Source organism: Pteronotus mesoamericanus, unplaced genomic scaffold, assembly GCF_021234165.1.
Source record: "Pteronotus mesoamericanus isolate MK-2021 breed Mesoamerican mustached bat unplaced genomic scaffold, CSHL_Meso_final scaffold_137, whole genome shotgun sequence".
Taxonomy (NCBI): Eukaryota; Metazoa; Chordata; class Mammalia; order Chiroptera; family Mormoopidae; genus Pteronotus; species Pteronotus mesoamericanus.
Genome location: NW_026555306.1, coordinates 4,692,323 through 4,709,222, shown reverse-complemented (window position 1 = coordinate 4,709,222; position 16,900 = coordinate 4,692,323). Strand labels below are relative to the sequence as shown.

The 16,900-nt window shown below is 54.6% G+C and overlaps 1 protein-coding gene across 1 annotated transcript in view; it reads left to right on the top strand.

Annotated features, from left to right (window-relative positions):
* Window positions 1-1,337: 1,337 nt before the first annotated feature.
* The window catches only part of LIG1 (DNA ligase 1), a 30,230-nt gene continuing 14,667 nt past the window's right edge, over window positions 1,338-16,900 (top strand). The window contains exons 1-13 of the mRNA XM_054588520.1: window positions 1,338-1,399; window positions 3,044-3,113; window positions 4,315-4,401; window positions 6,720-6,858; window positions 9,295-9,421; window positions 11,225-11,320; window positions 12,497-12,604; window positions 13,282-13,383; window positions 13,544-13,619; window positions 15,523-15,549; window positions 15,689-15,769; window positions 16,036-16,092; window positions 16,167-16,339. Coding sequence (XP_054444495.1) covers window positions 3,097-3,113; window positions 4,315-4,401; window positions 6,720-6,858; window positions 9,295-9,421; window positions 11,225-11,320; window positions 12,497-12,604; window positions 13,282-13,383; window positions 13,544-13,619; window positions 15,523-15,549; window positions 15,689-15,769; window positions 16,036-16,092; window positions 16,167-16,339 — 1,090 coding nt within the window. The 5' untranslated portion in view covers window positions 1,338-1,399; window positions 3,044-3,096. The remainder of the gene's footprint in view (window positions 1,400-3,043; window positions 3,114-4,314; window positions 4,402-6,719; window positions 6,859-9,294; window positions 9,422-11,224; window positions 11,321-12,496; window positions 12,605-13,281; window positions 13,384-13,543; window positions 13,620-15,522; window positions 15,550-15,688; window positions 15,770-16,035; window positions 16,093-16,166; window positions 16,340-16,900) is intronic.

Genomic DNA, 16,900 nt, shown 5'->3' with positions numbered 1-16,900 from the left:
ACTCCAGTTCTGGTTGCCTCCTCCACAGATGTGATCCCAAGGTACAGCTGGGGTTCCTCTCCCAAAATAGGACTCTAAAGCTCAGTTGGGGACACTTCCTCAAATGGGTTCCCAACTTCCAGCTAAAACTTCCTCCTCTTCCAGATGTGTCTCCTTCATGTGGCAGTAACCTCTACTGCCCGCGTTCCTATGGAACTCTTCCCTCCATGTGTCTACACTTGACTGTGCAGCTGTGTCCCCTTCAAAGATGTGCCACCTCCAGATGTGCTCCCACACTCCGTCACGGGCCCCTCATCCCCAATCATGTTCTTCATACACCTGTGGCTCTCTCCTCCCTGCGTGTGCCTTCGATGTGCAGCTGTTGCCCCTCCCCCGGGTGTAGCCCTTATGAGTCGCTACAGCCAGCCGCGGTCTCTGCTTCCTAGAAGTGCTTCCCACATCCAATACTACACTTTCCTTACAGGTGTGTGCCCCATTCACTTGTGGCCAATTCTCAGAAGTGTCACTAATATTCGTCTGTGTCCCCTTCCTGCTCAGACGCGCTCCCCCAGTCCAGCTGTGGCCCCCGTGCTTTCATCTACAGGTACCATCCTCCAGAGGTGCGTTACGTCCAAGACATGGCCCCACTCCAAATGCTCCCTGCGTCCAGCTGCGCTCCCCCCACCCCTGTGCAGCCCCTCCCAGCTGTCTCTCGCGAGCCCTCCCAGCTCCGCCCGCCGCGGTCCCTTCTCTCCCGCTGTCCCACCCAATTGTGCCTCTTCCCTCCCCCAGAAGTGCACCCTTCCCGCCCCTCCCCACTCACCTACCCGCCCCGAAGCGGCGTCCACCTCCCACAATGCCCCGCGCCGAGGCCCTCGCTCCCGGGATTCCCCGCGCTGCCTCCCGCCTCTCTTCCCGCCGTGCTTCGCGCAGCGGCTTTTCCCGAATGTCCCTATTTCCCCGTCAGTCACTCTGGCCACCGGCAACCACATCCACCAGCCCAGAGCAAGGGAGGGCGCGGGCCTTTTCCCAGCGTGCTCTGCGGGAGGGCTCGCCCCACCTCACCCGCTCTCCCTAGCAGCCGCCACCCTGGAGACTACAAGTCACAGCGTCCCCAGAGTGGTGGCGGCGCGGACCTCCCCTGGGCCCCGCCCCTCAGCTCGGCCCCGCCCCGGGCCGCCGAAGTCTGCGCGCGAATTCGGTGGCGCGAATTTGGGAGTGCAGTCGAGCGCCCGAGAGTTCCTGGTGTGACGCCCAGGACGGCGGCGCACGGGGCGGGCGCGAGGCAGGTGGGGTCACCCGCGCGGGGCTGAGGGACTGCGCGCGTGTCGCACGCCCGGGGCCTACAGCTTTGCCGGGTTCCTCGGCTTCGGCGGAGCGGCCCGGAGCGCGTCCGCCGGAGGAGAGGGCCAGGTGGAAGGTAGGCGCGGGCTGGAGCCAGTTGGACGAAAAGGGTTTCACTCGAGGCCTGGCGGGACAGGGCCGCCTGGCAAGGGGGCGTGGTCAGGGGTAAGACTAAGTGGGCTAGGGGGCGTGCGGGCCACCTGAAGGGCGGTGTGCGGGGTCCGGGAAAAGGGAAAGGAGAGGCGGGGCCAGCTTTAAGGGGTGGGCGCAGCGGAGTGGAGGTGGGGCCGGGGAGAGGTCAGTGGTAAGGTCCAGGCCCAGGCCACAAGGCCTTAAGAAAGGTGGGGAACCTGGATAGGAAGGGGTCTGGCCTTGTGTATACCTGGTGAGAGGGCGGAGCCAAGGGAAGGTCTCAGAAGGCTGGACAGCAGGAAGGCCTAGGTCTGGGGAGGCGGGGCCAAGGAAGGGGGAGGTGCTCGCGGAGGGAAGAGAGAAACGATCTTGACGTCCTTAGGGGAGGGGGGAGCTTGATGGGGACAAGAGAGGGACATTTGGAACGGGGAGCTAGTATGTGAAAACTGAGAGGGATGGGTGAGTGGAGACGGCAGAAAATGGGATTCAAGACGGCCCTCTTTGGCCTCCACCCCCATTTCAGTGCATCTGAAGCTGTGACTTTTCCTACAGCCTGAGAAGGAGGCCTGAGGGAAAGGCAGGACAGTCCAGTCTAAGTAAGATGTTCCCGAATTTCATCTTAGCGTAGGATCTACCGGGAGCTCGCGAGGCCTGCAGATTTCCCCCTCCGTTCTCAGAGCTTCTGATTGAGCAGGACAGGGAGTGCGGTGGGGATATTTAAACAGAGTCCCAGGTGGCTGGCAGAGCTGGCATCCTCCGGGTCTGGTATCCATCATTGCCCGGGGCAGGCTCTTTCCTGTCTCAGCTTCCTCAGTTGTCTGTTAGGGACGCTGAGCTGTTTTAAGCCTCAAAGATGAGGCAGAGTCGCATGCGTAGGGGAAAGGGGTAAAATATTTCACAGGGGTGGGGAATGACAGCGGGCGGGGGGCGGGGAGCAGACAGGCCGGGGAAGGGGAGCTTTTATGAACAGGAAGAAATGCAGACTTGAGCCTTCTGGCCTGCCATCCTCTAGCTGTTCACCACTGACGACCCTGTTGCATCACTCCTTGTCACCACGGCCCCCAGGTTTTGCAAGAGCCTGCCTGTCAGTTTTTCAGTAATGTTTTTGTTACCCCGATTTTTAGTAACCAAAGACATGTGCCTATGGCAGTGTATTCAGGTTTTTATACATCAGGTAGAGAGGAGAGAGATGGAAGCCATTCCGAAAGAATTTACGTGAGCTGGAGGCAAAGGGGTGGGAGAAGGTGAGGCGTAGGCAGCTCTGGGCTAGGCGCAGTCAGTAAGGAAGCGGGGCCCGCCCCTGGGAATGGGCTGTGGGCAGTAGATTGGAAAAGTCCACGTGTAAATAAGCGGAGTCTCCATGTGGAAAGGAGGCTTTTTTTCCTCGTTCTCTGACGTGGAACTCTTTCTACACTAATGAGTCTCACTGGCAAATTAGTCTGGTCCGAAAAATGGGGAGTTTCTCCTTGAAGGGGAAACCCATGTTTCTGATTTTGTGGGATTTTTTTTTTCCTGAGAGAAGGAGGTTTGTGTGTCTTGATCTCTGCACAGGCAGCCTTCTCACCCAGTATTTGGATGTCTGTTCCAGAGCACCTGACGGGAGAAGAGGAGGAGCGGGGAAGGGACAATTCTGCCGCCAACATGCAGCGAACTATCATGTAAGGGACCCTGTCCCCCTTTCTGTCTTAAACTCTCCAAGTCTCTACTTCTCTCTCTGTCTTTTCTTAGAAAAACTCAAATTGGCATTTCCCAGAAGTTGACCAGTATGGAAAATGGGGAGTGGGACGTGAAAAACGGGTAGTGTATTAACTAAAACATGATAGGTACAGGATTCGGAAACCCTAACCCGGTGGTTCTCAGTCAGCGGCAGTTTTGCTCTCCAGGGACCATCTGGCAGTGTCTGGAGGTATTTTTGGTTGCCGCAGGTGGAGCGAGGGCCACAAAGGCCAGGCGTGCTGCTCAGCACCCCAGAGGTAGAGGACAGCCCCCGACAAGAGAACGGTCTGGTCTAACGTGTCAGTCTTGCTGAGGGTGAGATGCCCTGGACTAACGCAAGCTGGCTTCAGGGAAAGAAGAAAGGGAATTACTTGGCTTGTGTACTTGAAATCCTCTGGAGTTAACAACTGAATCTAGTTGCCAAAACTCTGCCCCTGGGAACCTGTCTCTCTTCATTTCTCAGCTCTGCTTTCTTCCATGTTGCGTCGTGTGGGCGGGATCTTTCCCCTGGGCTCTGGCATCATAGAGTTAGCAGTCCCAGCAGAAAGAGACTGCTCTCTCCCAGCTGTTCCAGTGGTACCTAGGCTTGTGTTTCATCGGCCCCATGCCGGTCCCTGACCCGGCCACAGGGATGCCGGGCTCTGATTGGCCAGACCTGGGGCATGTGCCCACCCCAGTCGTGGGTGAAAGGGCAGGCCCGTGCAGATCTCAGATTCTGAGAGATTTGGGGAAGAGAAGAGTGGAGGGCTGCTGTCGAGATGGGAATGGATTCTAGACAGACCCAGGCCTGGACACCCACCACACAGACCTGGGAGGTGGTGGCTCACGCAGATCCCAGGCCGCAGTTGTCTCATGGGATGAGAAATCTGGAACAAATCTGTCCCTGACACATAATAAGTGCTTAGTTAAAACTTCTTGAATGAAAATGGGGATGTGTCATCTCTCAGGTTGAATTAGGGCAGAAAAAGAAGCAGAGTGTTGCCTCCTCCCTCTCAGCTCCAGTTTCTTTATCGAAGGGGTTGTTTGAAATCAGTTACATGCCAGGATGTGAACTGGTGTCAGAAGCCATAGAGGACGTGATGGATCGGAGGGGTTATCAGTGCTGTTATCATTCCCTTTTTCTCCCCTTCTGTCCTCCTCCAGGTCATTTTTCCACCCCAAGAAAGAGGGCAAAACAAAGAAACCAGAGGAGACCTCCAACAGCATCAGAGAGACAGAGCCCCCTCCAAAGTACGTTAACCGGGCTGGGATGTGGTGAATTTGTTCCTTTATCAGTCACGACTCTTTTGGCTGCAAGTGTTAAAACTCAGCTCAGAATATCTCAGGACCTTGAAGGGAATCCTTGACTTCAGTAACTGGGAAGTCCAAAGGTATGCCCTGCATCAGGCAGAGCTGTACCTAGCGCCTTAGAGTTGTCTTCAGGCTCTGTTCCGCACGTCTTGGCTTCATTCTAGAGCAGACTTTCTCCAAGAGACAGAGGAGCTGGCCATTGGCTCCATTTTGATGCCAGCTCATCTAAGGAGAAGAGAGCAATGGTCTCTCCGCCAGCATCCACCTCACAAGTTCATGGAAAGGCCCTGCTTAGGTCACATGATCGCCTCTGCACCAATCAGTTGGCCCCAGTGTGGACTCAACCTAGATTTCATTCACATCCGTAATTTGGGACCCTTGGCGAGTGACCTCACTTCCTGTATCCCAGTTTCCCTGTGTATAACAGGGTATCATAATTTCTGTCAGTCAGGCTTTCTGTGTGGGTTCAATGAATTAACACATGTACAACTTGTAGAACAGTGCCTAGTTCATTTACTTACTGGCTCAGTTAGTGGTAGTAATCAAGTCATGTATTTTTTTCAACACTCTCGATTTTTAGATCTGCCCCTTACGTATGTATATTGCTATCTATGTACTGTATATGCATGTGTAGTTTTCTGTGATATATATGTTAATTATTTTTAAAAAAAGATTATACTTTGTATATCGTTCCTCATCTTGCTTTCTTCGGCAACATTAGGACTCGGAGTTTTCCATTCGAGAACGCAGGGGACTATCTTATCCTTTTTACCTTCTGCCTGGTGTTTCATTTTATTAACATTCCCCTACTGGTGGATATTTAGGTTGTCCCCAAATTGTGGCTGAAACGGTCTATGCTCAGTAGTCTATATGTATGTCCCCCAGTGCACAGGTACAGATTTCTTTCTAGCTTGGATTCCCCTCTGTAGAATTATACATGGTAATTGTTAACATGTCAACGCAGGAAAGTAGGTAAAGTAAAAATTTTGAAGTCTTTCCAGTATTCACGCTCCAGAGGAACCACTTTCACCCGCTTCAGGCATGTCCTTTTGAATATGCCTACAAACATATGTATACCTAACACATAATAGGTGCTCAATAAGTATTTGTTAAATGGGTGTTTCCCATACTTATGTATTGTATAGCAGGATTATAATTTTGGTCACTATCTCAAGTAGCTGGCACATGCCTGATACATACCAGATACTCAGTAATATACACCTTTCTTTTTAAATAACAAAAGCTGGATTATTATATATGCAAGTTGCAGATAAATATTAGCAAACATTCATATATGTTTTACATTCATGGACTCATACTATGCACATTCGTTTATTCACTAAATATCTATTGAGTATCTTGTACGTGTCAGGCATTGTTCTAGGTCCTGTGGCTCTAGCAGTGAATAAAATCAATAGCAGCTCCTCATGGTGTTGATTACCTGCTTTTTCCTCACTAAATATGTCCTTTAAAGCCCTTTCAAACACGATGCTTTGTGTAAACCCACTTACTTGTTTTTGATGATGCTCCATAAAGTGAGCGTGCCGTCACTGACCGCACCGGGGAGTTGTCTGTCTGTACAGCGGTCCCATCGTCTGGACCACGAGCTCTGGGAGTGCCGGCACCTGTAGGAATCAGCACCTTAAACCACCTGCACATTGCTCTGGGTTTTGATGGGCTGTGCCTGTGTCCTTTGCCAGACTGGGTGCTCCTCAGAGCCAGTGTCAGGGGAGGATTTGGGCTGCATGGGGCAGCTCTGTACTAGTAGGTTGTCACAGGATCTGGGTTGTTCCCCTACCCCCCGCCCCCACCTCGAGCCATGTCCTCATGAGCATTGTCTAAGCAGGTCAGCAAGGCAGAGTTCCAGGGCTCACACAGCGTTAGGGTAAGTGGTCAAAGCAGGTTGCTTGTCAGTCACGGCCCCTTGCTTTCTATTGGTCAGAACATATTATGTGACCGTACCTAGCAGCAGGGGAGGCTGAGAAGTGTAGTCCCTAGCTGAGCGGCCATGTCCCCAGCTACAACTCCGTGGCTCTTACGACTAAAAGAAAGGGTTTCCAGATAGATGTCGGAGGCCAGCCTCTGCCCTGAGTTAGGGGCTCCACTTCTCAGCATCACCCATCACAGCGTGGTGGCCCCTACAAAATGTTCACTGAATGCCTGAAAGGAAAGGAAGGAAATTAAACATAGTGAAGGAGTTGGGGTGTTTGGCCAAAGTGCTCTGCCAGCCAGAACAGCCCTGTTTTCCCACCTGCCAGGGTGGCGCTGAAGGAGCGGAATAGAGCGGTGCCAGAGAGCGAATCTCCAGTGAAGAGGCCGGGGAGGAGGGCGGCCCGGGTCCTGTGCAGCGATGGGGAGGAGGATGATGATGAAGCCATCACGCCCCCTAAAGGCCAGGTAGGTCCCCCTCAGCCCGCCCATTTGTACCCGAAGAATCCACAATTCCCACTATTAGCCTTCGGAACCGAGTGCAGCAGCTGCCCAGGAGGACTCGGGAAGCCCGCCCCAGGAGGTGGAAGGGTTGCGCGGCTGTGCCTTGGAGCAGTCGGGCAGGCCTGTGCGGTCCTAACTGCCCCTCAGTGCTGGCACCTGCGCAGGCTCCCTGACCTCGGCGTGCAGCTTGGCTGCCCCGCGTGTGACGTGCAGCTCACAGTGGCACCGCCTCACAGGGCGGCTGTGAAGACCGGATCTGAGAATAATGCCCAATGCAAAAGGAGGGCTAAGGGACACTCCAGTCTCAGCTGTTATCAGACAGCTTGTCATCTGCGCCCCACCCACTGGCTCATTTCCTTCTTGTTTCAAAGCCATTTAACGCCCGTTCACCGCTCTGTGGGTAAGGTCCAAAGGCGGTGCTTCTCGGCCTGCTGGTGGTGCAGGCAGATCCTGTATCTCTGGCTCGAACCCCAGTGTTGGCAGCTCAGGCCAAAGCTGGTCCTTACGGAGACAAGGCCCTTGGGGGCCCCCTTCCTCTGCGCCCCCAGCTCCTCCTCGGCCTGCTCCGCCCAGTTCTCACACATGCTCCTTTCCCTGCCTTCAGCCTCTTCCCCAGCTCAGACTCGGGGCCCAGTCCATTCCTCACTGTCTGCAGGGCTGTGCTCAGATGTCACCTCAGTGAAACCGCCCCTGATGACTTGTATTTGTTTCCCATTTGCCGCCATAGTGATGAGTCACACAGACTTATGGCCTCAAAATCACATGAATGTATTATGTCACAGTTCTCGAGGTCAGGAGGCTGATGCGGGTCTCACGGGCTAAAATCAAGGTGTCGGCAGGGCTGTTTCTGGGGCAAGAAGGGAGAATCCATTTCCCCGCCTTTTCCACCTTTTCTCCGCCTGCAAAGAGCGAATCTACATTTCTGCTGTGGCCGCATCTCTCTCTCCTGCCTCCGTCTCCCACTTTTTAGGCCCCTGTGGTTGCACTGGGCCCACCGGGATAATCCAAGATCGTCTCTCTGTCTTAAGGGCAGCTGATTAACCTTAATTCCCCTGGAGTGTCAGCTGCCCTTTGCTGTGTGATCAGACATTCACAGACCCTGGGGATCAGGATAGGGACCAGGGACATCTGCAGGACTGGGGCTTGGCCCTGAGGCTGCTGGGGCGCCCCGGAGGGGTTTTCAGCAGGAGACGGACAGAGGTAGCTTTGGGTTCTGGGCAGCATGTGAAACATCCCTTTGGGGCCTGTATCCATCTGGGTCCAAATAGGAGACAGAAATCACATGAACGGTTTGAAGAGAGAGAGGGAGTTCAATATAAAGAATCGTCAGTTAGGTCTGCAGCTATTAACTAGGACTGAAAAGAGGACTCTGAGCAGGTCACTGCAGAGGCGGCCGCTGCAGGGCGCATCTCCCGCCCCTCGAGCTGTGGGGCTGAAACTCAGACCTTCGTGGGGGAGGTGCTGGCTGGTGGGGACCAGGGCCTCGGAGTTAGGAGGAGGTGCCCTGTGGGCCTGGGGCTCAGATCTTTGAGGAAGGGGCACCGGGCAGAGGCTGCCGGTGTCTTTGGGGGCACCATGTGTCAGGCCCAGCAAGTGTTAGAAATGACTGGGAACCAGATCCAGCTCACACAGTCCTTACTACTCCCCTGTCTTGACATCGCCTGACACAGAGCAGGAAAGGCATTTGCAGAGTCCCAGCATCACAAGGGAGAGTGGGTGGGAGTCAGAGGTAATTGCCTGGTTACTGGCACAGGGCCCTGTAAGGAGATTAGTTAGTAGTTGAAACCGAGGCACAAGTAACAGTGGCTTATGCAAGGTAGGAGTCTCTCTCTCTCTAACGAGCACGAAAGGTCCGGGTTTAGTATGGCAGACTCAGAGTGTGGGAGCCAGGCTGCTTCCTTACTGTCGTGTGCCAGGCCTAGATGCTCTCGTCTGAGGGAATGTCCACACTGGGGAGAAGAGGGCGCTCCACTTTCCATTAAGTGAACGCTACTTGAACCAAGGGCAGTGTGTATTGTTTCCCTTTACGCTGCGTTGGGTAGCACTGAGGGGCATGGCCACACGCGCTGCAAAGGAGGCTGGGAAGTAGAGTCTCTAGTTGGGCCATCCTATGCCCAGCTAAAAATCAAAGATTCTGTTTCTTCAGAACAAAGAGAGTTGTTACTGGTTTCTGTGACAGGGAGAGTCTGGGACCATGAACTACATGGGAGGGTGGAGCGACGGCCCCGGTAAAAGGGGACGCGGCCTGAGCTGGGGCTGGGACTAGCACGTGGAGATGCGGGGAGGCACAGAGGAGGAGAGGGCAGGAACTGCGCTCCGCTCTCAGCTGCCTGGGAAATGAGAGAGCTGGGTGCTCCCCTGCCTCCCCTCACTGGAATTGCCCTTTCTTTCCCCTTCCAGAAGCCTGCCCCCGACTCCCCACAAGTGTCCCCTCCCAGTCCCGTCACGGTTCCCGAGAGCAGCCCTGCCCTCTCCAGCACGTCTCCGGTGCACATCTCCCCGTCTGGGATCCCCAAGCGTCGCACAGGTGCGGACACACAGGCCCTGTCCTTTCAGCTGCCTGTCCTTGTCCCCGCTCGGATCTCTGTACCAGGCGACCGTCCTGATGACAGCTCTGACCTTAGCATGTGCCTGAGAGCACAGCTTCACCATCCACTGGCTGTGTGACTTTGGGCAAATGACTTAATTCATCTGCTCTTGTCCTCTTTTCAATGTAGATACTAGAAAACGTAAGATGACATGAGGGGCTCGCCATGTGTTTCCTTTGGAGGCATGGTGATGGAAGTGGTGGTGGTGACGAGGGCGCTGTGGGAGCGCAGAGCTGAGCCTGCCCCGAGCGCGTCACCTGGAAGATGCGTCAGGGTTCGCTGAGTCGAGAAAGGGCAGAGGGAAGTGTCGTAGTCCAGAGCAGCACGTGCAGAGGCCGCGAGTAGAACAGCATGGTGTGTTTGGAGAGTCCAGTCACATTTCAGTGTTTCTGGAGAATGCAGTGCAGTTCGGAGAGCAGGGAGAGTTTGCGGATGTGCAGAGAGAGGTGAGCTAGGGAGGAGGGAGGGGGCTGGCTTAGTGCCCCGCCTTGCCCGGGAGGCTAAGGAGCCTGGGCTGTGTCCTGCGGGTGCTGGGCCCCCCTGGGAGGGCTGCGAGCTGGAAGGGCTGGCTCAGGCCTGCGGGAGAGGTGCTCGCCATAAAATACCCAAGTGCTCAGGGCAGACCCGAGCACTGGCTCTGCGGTGCATCAGGGGATTCATTTGACAGGAAGTGACATCTGAGCTTTGTCCCAGATGGCTGCTAAAGAGCATGTGCAAAGGCCCAGAAGTGTGACAGCGTGGTGTGTTCGGGAACAATAGCAGTTCAGTGATGTTGGAAAGAAAGGGAATTACATGGTGTGGGAAGTTAGAAGGACAGGCAGAAAGAGATTAGGTATGACGGTAGGAGGGAATGGGCACTCAGACTTTATCCTGGAGTGGGGGATGGGGAAGTGGGGAAGGCTTTGGAGCAGGGGAGGGACAGTCCCAGCCACAGCTGATAGAAGATCCCACTTGGGTCATGTGAAGGAGCCAAGAGACCAGGGAGAAGGTGAAAGTTGATGAAAATTGTTCAGTTGCCTTTTTTTTTTTACCGTGTGTTAGTATCTCAATTTGGAATCTTCTAGAAACAGGCTCTGGAATTCTGTAACAAGGATTCAAGTATAAATCATTTCTAGGGGAGGTGGGAGGTGCAGAGAATACAGATTGAGGGAAGGAGAGTCAGCCAACAAAAGATGTGTCCTTAGGTCAGCTGCCTCAGGGCAGCTGGAGCTTCGTTTTCTTGGGAAGCCCTGGGAATCGGCCTACTGTGTGTTCAGAATTATCCACTGGAAGTGTGAGGAGTGGGGTGCTTATATACCAACACCCCTTAGTCATTGGGTGAGAGGAACTCCTGGGGCCTGTTGATCCAGGCCTCTGAGGTTCTAGAAAATCTGTCCAGGACACACGGAGATAGATGGTAAGATCCTAGGGGTGCAGGTGGGGTGCGGAGAGCATCTGCTGCAGCCAGGTTGGGCTGAACCCATTGCATCATTGCTTACTTTTGGGGATGGTTTCTGCAGATGTGGGAGAGTGAGGCACAGAGAGATTAAGTAACCTGCTCATGGTCACACAGCCAAGAGGAGCAGAGCTCGAAGGACAAGGCCTGCGCAGGGTAGTAGCTGTGGGCAGAGGAGAAGGGAGGGGACCCAGAGCTTTTCCGGGGCCCCTCATGGTGGGTAGCGGGGCGGGCATGGTACCGAGCTCATTGGGGCAGGGGCAGATTCGCTAGCGAGGCAGCCACGCCTTGGTCTTTGCATTCCCAGCTCGGAAGCAGCTTTCTAAACGGACGATTCAGGATGTTCTCGAAGAGCACAACGAGGACAAGGAGAGAAAAACCAAGAGGAAGAGGGAGGAAGAAGGTGAGGCACCAGGTGGTGGGGGGGGGTGCGAAATCTGGAAGGGCGGGGCCAGTCGGAGAAGACAGGGTGGCGGGACCCCACTGACCCGAAGCCCGCGTCCGTGACTCTGAATACGTCTGCCAGAGCCCCACACGGCCACACAGGGGGTTTTATTAGGAGAGCATTTGGGGATACAGTCGTTTGACTGTCTCAGTTTAGTTTTCATTTCAGTTTTCTGTTTTTATCTTTACTTTTTGGAAATATGTTTCTGTAAATGATTTCTTTTTATAAATTTTACCAGCAAGCAGAGGCACCCACACTTGCACATACACTGAAAGGAAAATTAACACTTTTATTTTCTTCTTAAATCATCACCATTACTTACTAATAGCACGTCTGCTGGGTGCTGTACCATCCATTTCTCAGACTGGAATCCGGTTCCAAACTGCCACCCTCATTTCCTGTTTCCTGCCCCGTGCCGATTTTTGTGCAGTACTTGGTTTTTATTACAGCAACCAGTGAAAATCCAGCTTCACAGAACTAGAACATCAGAAGCTGCAAGGACTGTGACCCGATACTGCAACCCAAAAAACCCCTACTTAATAGTTTATGCAGTATTGAGCCCGTGTCACCCTGGTTTCACTGAAAGTGTCAGATACCTTGTTGTGTCCCTGTGAGTTCCCTGCATTTCGGTGACATGTGGGAGATGCAGCCATAAAGGTCTTTACTAGGCTCACCTTTCCCAGGAAAGATTTGAATTTGGTTGAGATTTCTTTCCTGATTTTCAGTCAGAAACAAATCTTACTATAAACTGTCAGTGTCCAGGGGTGTGGGAAGCTTCTCTCTATGAAGATAAGTTTTTCCCATGTTAGTTTATGCAATTTTTATTGTTACCCGGAAATTTTGATTTTTTCTAGTTTTAAAAATTGTTATTGTAATCTATACCGAGTTACCACATACAACTCTTATTCTGTAGTGAATAACTCTAAAATGATAGTTTGTAAGAAAAGACTGGCTTTGCTCAGCCACACAGGCGAACACTGGGGGCGGGTTCCCTCCGAGGTGTTACCGCCTGTCACTTTATAGGTAACACCTGATTGGCTCAAGAAAAAACATGGGGCAGAACGTCTTGGGAGTAGAAATGTCCGTGGAGGTCAAAGTGATTTTTTGCCATCTCAGTTCTCTGTGTGTTATCAGAAGCAGAGACCCCAAGAGAAAGCCTCCCAGAGCCAGAAGGAGCCAAAGAGAAGGAAGCAGAAGAGGGGGACCTGCCGCCGACGCCCTCTGAGCCCCAGGACACCTGCAGTGAGTTTCAAATCCTCCCCCCCCCACCCCAGCCCCAACTCTGGTTTTGGGTCATATGCCTGGAGGACAATTCATGTAAATGAGATAGATTCTCAAATGTGCTGTTCAAATGTGAATTCTGGGGAATTCTAGGCTCTGTTATTGTTATTTTTCTGCATGCATGTGAGAAAAAAAGGAAAGAGCCAGTCACCTTCCAACAGAATATACCTTTCAGAAATTACAGGCACTAAGTGTAACTAATTGAGCAGTGAATTTTTAAGTTAGACAACCAGGCTGAGTTGCAGGATTTTAGAGGTTAACGCTTCCCTCAAGCCAGTGAACAAGCCCTGCCGTCCGGATCCATGAGGCTCCTGTGGTAGAAACAACACTGGGGAGCCATCTTTAGGCTGAGAGTGGTACCCGATGTTCTGCAGCTACAGGAGAGGGGACATCCTCTTCTCATCGTCTGCGATTTCTTTTTACCAGTTTCCTAAGGCTCCAGTTTTGGGCCAGATGCTGGACTTCCATGAGTTGGTACTGACAAAAAAATATCAGGCTCAGCACCGCGCCGGGGAGAGCCGAGGCCAGAGTTGGTTAGGTTTTCCCTCTGTAGGGTCAGAAGAACCTGCGGTTAAAAAATAGAAAGGCTCAGGGTGGAAACAGTCGGTGTCGTTACCATCTGACCGCTCTCGCTTTAGAAGCGGAGGTCCTGGCAGAAAGCAGCTCAGAGCCTGAGGCCCGGGACCAGGACCAGGCGAAGCCTCCCCCGAGAGTTCCCAAGGCGCTGAGCAGTTTCTTCAGTGAGTTTCTCCTCCCACCTCCCGGCCCCTGGGTGGTGCAGGGAGGAGGTGGGTGGGTCAGGGAGGAGGTGGGTGGGTCTGTCTTCACTGAGAGCTGCGAATCCGTTGGCCTTCCTGCGAGTTAGAAAGTCTAATCCGTCTCTCCTGGCCTCCTTCCCAGCTCCCCGGAAGCCAGCAATCAAAAAGGAGGTGAAAGAAGCGGAGCCTGGCACCCCACGAAAGGAGGAGCCCAAGGGGTGAGTCGGTGTCTGTTGTTGAGTGGAGAGGACAGGGATTGAAAAGAAACACATGCAGCGAGCCCGCAATCTCTGGTTGTACTGCAGGCCTCCAGAGTAGGGGATGGGGAGTCACAAACAGTTTTCACCTTTAATTATACTAATAAAAAATGTGTTGGGGATTTTTAACGTCAGTTTTGTACCCCAGCCAAGACCTCCTTAGGGAGTTTAAATGGCCTTGTGTCAGTGTGTGACTGCGCTGCGGGAACAGTCCCCCCTTTTGCTGAACACGGACTGTGTCAGGAGCAGTGCTGAAGGCCTCCTCTCTGCGGCAGTCCCGCGGAGGACGCGGGCGTTTTCGCCGTTTCACAGGCATTGATTGGGACCCTTAGCCCGGAGAAGACAGGTCGGCTTCCTCGAGTCACTAGGGAGGTGGGGGTTGGGCCACAACAGATGGGGACGTATCAATGGCAGAAAGTTAACATCTACTGTAAACTGTGTCCCAGGCACTGGGCAGTGTGTCTCATGGCCCCGCTGTGTGTAGATTCTGTTTGTATCCCCATTTCACAGACGAGGGAAGTGAGGCGTGAAGGCAGGACAGTGTTGTGGAGTGGGTAGAAGTCCCAGCTCCACCTTTGCTGGCGGTGGGACCTCAGGGAAGTGACTTAGCCTTTCTGTGTCAGTCTCCTGAGGGTCTGAAGCATTTAGACTAGGTGTTGGCTCTGGCCAAGCGCAGCAAGTTTATAGCTGCTGCTGCTGTTTGGTTTTAGTGCCCGGCCTAGGTTGCAAACGTGAGTGTGGCAGAGTTGGTTGGAACCAGGCAGCCTGGAATTCTGTACCCACCGTGCTCTGCTGCCTCTTGTTGTAATAGTAATGGGAGCAGCCAGCACGGCTCCCTCTTACTAAATGCTGAGTCCGTACAACTTACTGAGCATAGCCCTGTGCCTGTTCCGTCCCGCTCAGCCTTCCACAGCCCAGTCTGCATAAGATTCAGCCAGAAAGCTGAAAAAATCCCAAGTCTTATGTACCTTATGTACCAAAATCGGTCCCCCCAATTTTGGTTTAGATACAGGCCTGAAGCTGGAGAGTTCGTATTGTTTCTAAAATGTTCCCCACACGATGCACCAAGGAGTGGGAACCCTCACCCTAATTTCTTGCTTCACCCTCATGACAACATGTCACTCTAAGACCCTCGGAGGCTTCATTGTACGGATGGTAACACTGTGGTTTGGGGACAGGGACAGGAAGCTGCTGCCTCGGGTTGGCACAGCTGGTCGGTGATGCGGCAGGGTTTGAACCCAGACGGGTCTGACTGCACACCGGGCTGTGGCCGCTCTCCCAGGGTCAGTGTGAGGCTTTGACGTTGTAGAGATTAGAGTCTGGAGCCCTGCCGCTTCCTAGCCACGTGACGGGTGAGCTGCTTACCCCTCTGTGCCCCAGTTTCCTGTGCTGGGAAACGCAAAAAGAGTCCCTACCTGCAGGGCTGACTGATGACAGTGCGCCCAGCACAGCCTGTGGCCCTTTGTGGCACCCAGTGGCCCTCCTTGTGCTGTCCACGCAGAGTGAGGGGCGCGCTGGCTGAGGCCCAGGCGGGCCCGGGGCCTGTAGAGCCAGCTCTAAACAACACGCCGGTCCTGCTGCTCCGCCGGGACCGCCACGGCCCCTTTTCTCTTCCTCGGTCACGTCGGGCCTGACGCCGCCTGAGGGCCCCTGCGCCCGCCGCGCCGCTGCCTGGACTGCTCTTTTCCCGCACACGCACGCTGCTCGCCCCTCACGCTGCCCTCATGTCTCCCCTCCGGCCGTCCCGGCCACCGTCTGAAGCAGCAGCCGCCATCCTACGTTCGTCCTCTGCTTGGTTTTATTCTGTTTTCTGAAGTATTTTTTAAATCCCTAAAATTATTTGTTTTTATGTTTCCCTCCCCAGACTCTCCCACTCGGATGTGAGCTCCAGGTTAGCAAACTTTATTTTCATTTACTTCTGTGCCTAGAGCAGCACCTGGCCCACAGTAGGTGCGCAGTAAATATTTGTGGGAGGAATGGTTCCCTTCGGCCCAGCCGTCGCCCAGTCTGTCCCCCTTTCGCCTCCACAGCCCGCTGGACCCATCCAGCTACAACCCTGCGAAGAACAACTACCATCCCGTCCATGACGCGTGCTGGAAGCAGGGCCAGAAGTGAGGCTTCTCCCTCCCCGCACAGCCCTGCCCTGGCGGGGGGCCCTCTCGGAGTCCTTGGTTGGAGGACACTGTCCAGTGCCTCTATGTTTCGGGGACACAGTTGGCAGCCCTGAAGGGGAGAGAAGACCCTGGGGAGCACGCGGGATAGGGGCGGCATGCCTCTGGGTGTTAGCGGGGCCATCCCCAGGGAGGCGTGGGGAGGCAGGCGGGGGAGGGCCAGTGTGGGTTATGCGTGCTGCTCTGTGTCCCCGCTCCTTCCCCAGGGTCCCTTACCTGGCTGTGGCCCGAACTTTTGAGAAGATCGAGGAGGTTTCTGCTCGGTAATTAATCAGGCCGGCTGGGGGCGGGGCTGTTTGGCTCTGTCCCTTGCCTGGCAGTTGCTTCCCTTCTCCAGGCTCCGGATCGTGGAGATGCTGAGCAACTTGCTTCGCTCCGCGGTGGCCCTGTCACCTCCAGACCTCCTCCCCATCCTCTACCTCAGTCTCAACTGCCTGGGGCCACCCCAGCAGGGCCTGGAGCTTGGTGTCGGAGATGGTGTCCTCCTCAAGGCGGTGGCACAAGCCACAGGTACGGAGGGGCTGTGGTGAAAGTTCCCGCAGGAGGGGAGCTTGGAGAAAGCGGAGAGGTCGGGAGTCAGCTGATGATGGAGAGGGACTTGGAAGAGAGACAGACCAATGGGGAAGAGGGCCTGGTGGGACCGAGCGGCAGGGTGCGGGGGCGGTGGGTCTGGTGAGGGGGAAGCCGGCCGCTCTGAGACGGCCCTGCGGGTGGAGAGGCGGGGCTGGGGAGAGAAGAGCGCTGGATTTGGGGGCAGGGCCTAGGGAGAGAGTGGAGGCCCTAAGGGACTGACCGGTAGAGCCAAGAGGGGCCCAGGGGAGATGAGGAAGGAGTGTTGTGTGCGGAGTTGGTGGCCTGCAGGGGCTGAGCTCCGGTGCTCACAGAGAGGCCGGTGATGCGTGTGGGGGCCGACCTGCCAGCCAGCGGTGTCCCGTGCTTGGTGTTTATTGTGAGGGAGTTGGGGAGCCACAGAAGGATCGTGAGCAGGCCAGGGGCAGGGGCAGTTCCGAGCCTGTGTGGAGGCTGGACAGGAAACTAGGGGTCAGAGAGGAGGCTGGACTGCGGGGAGCA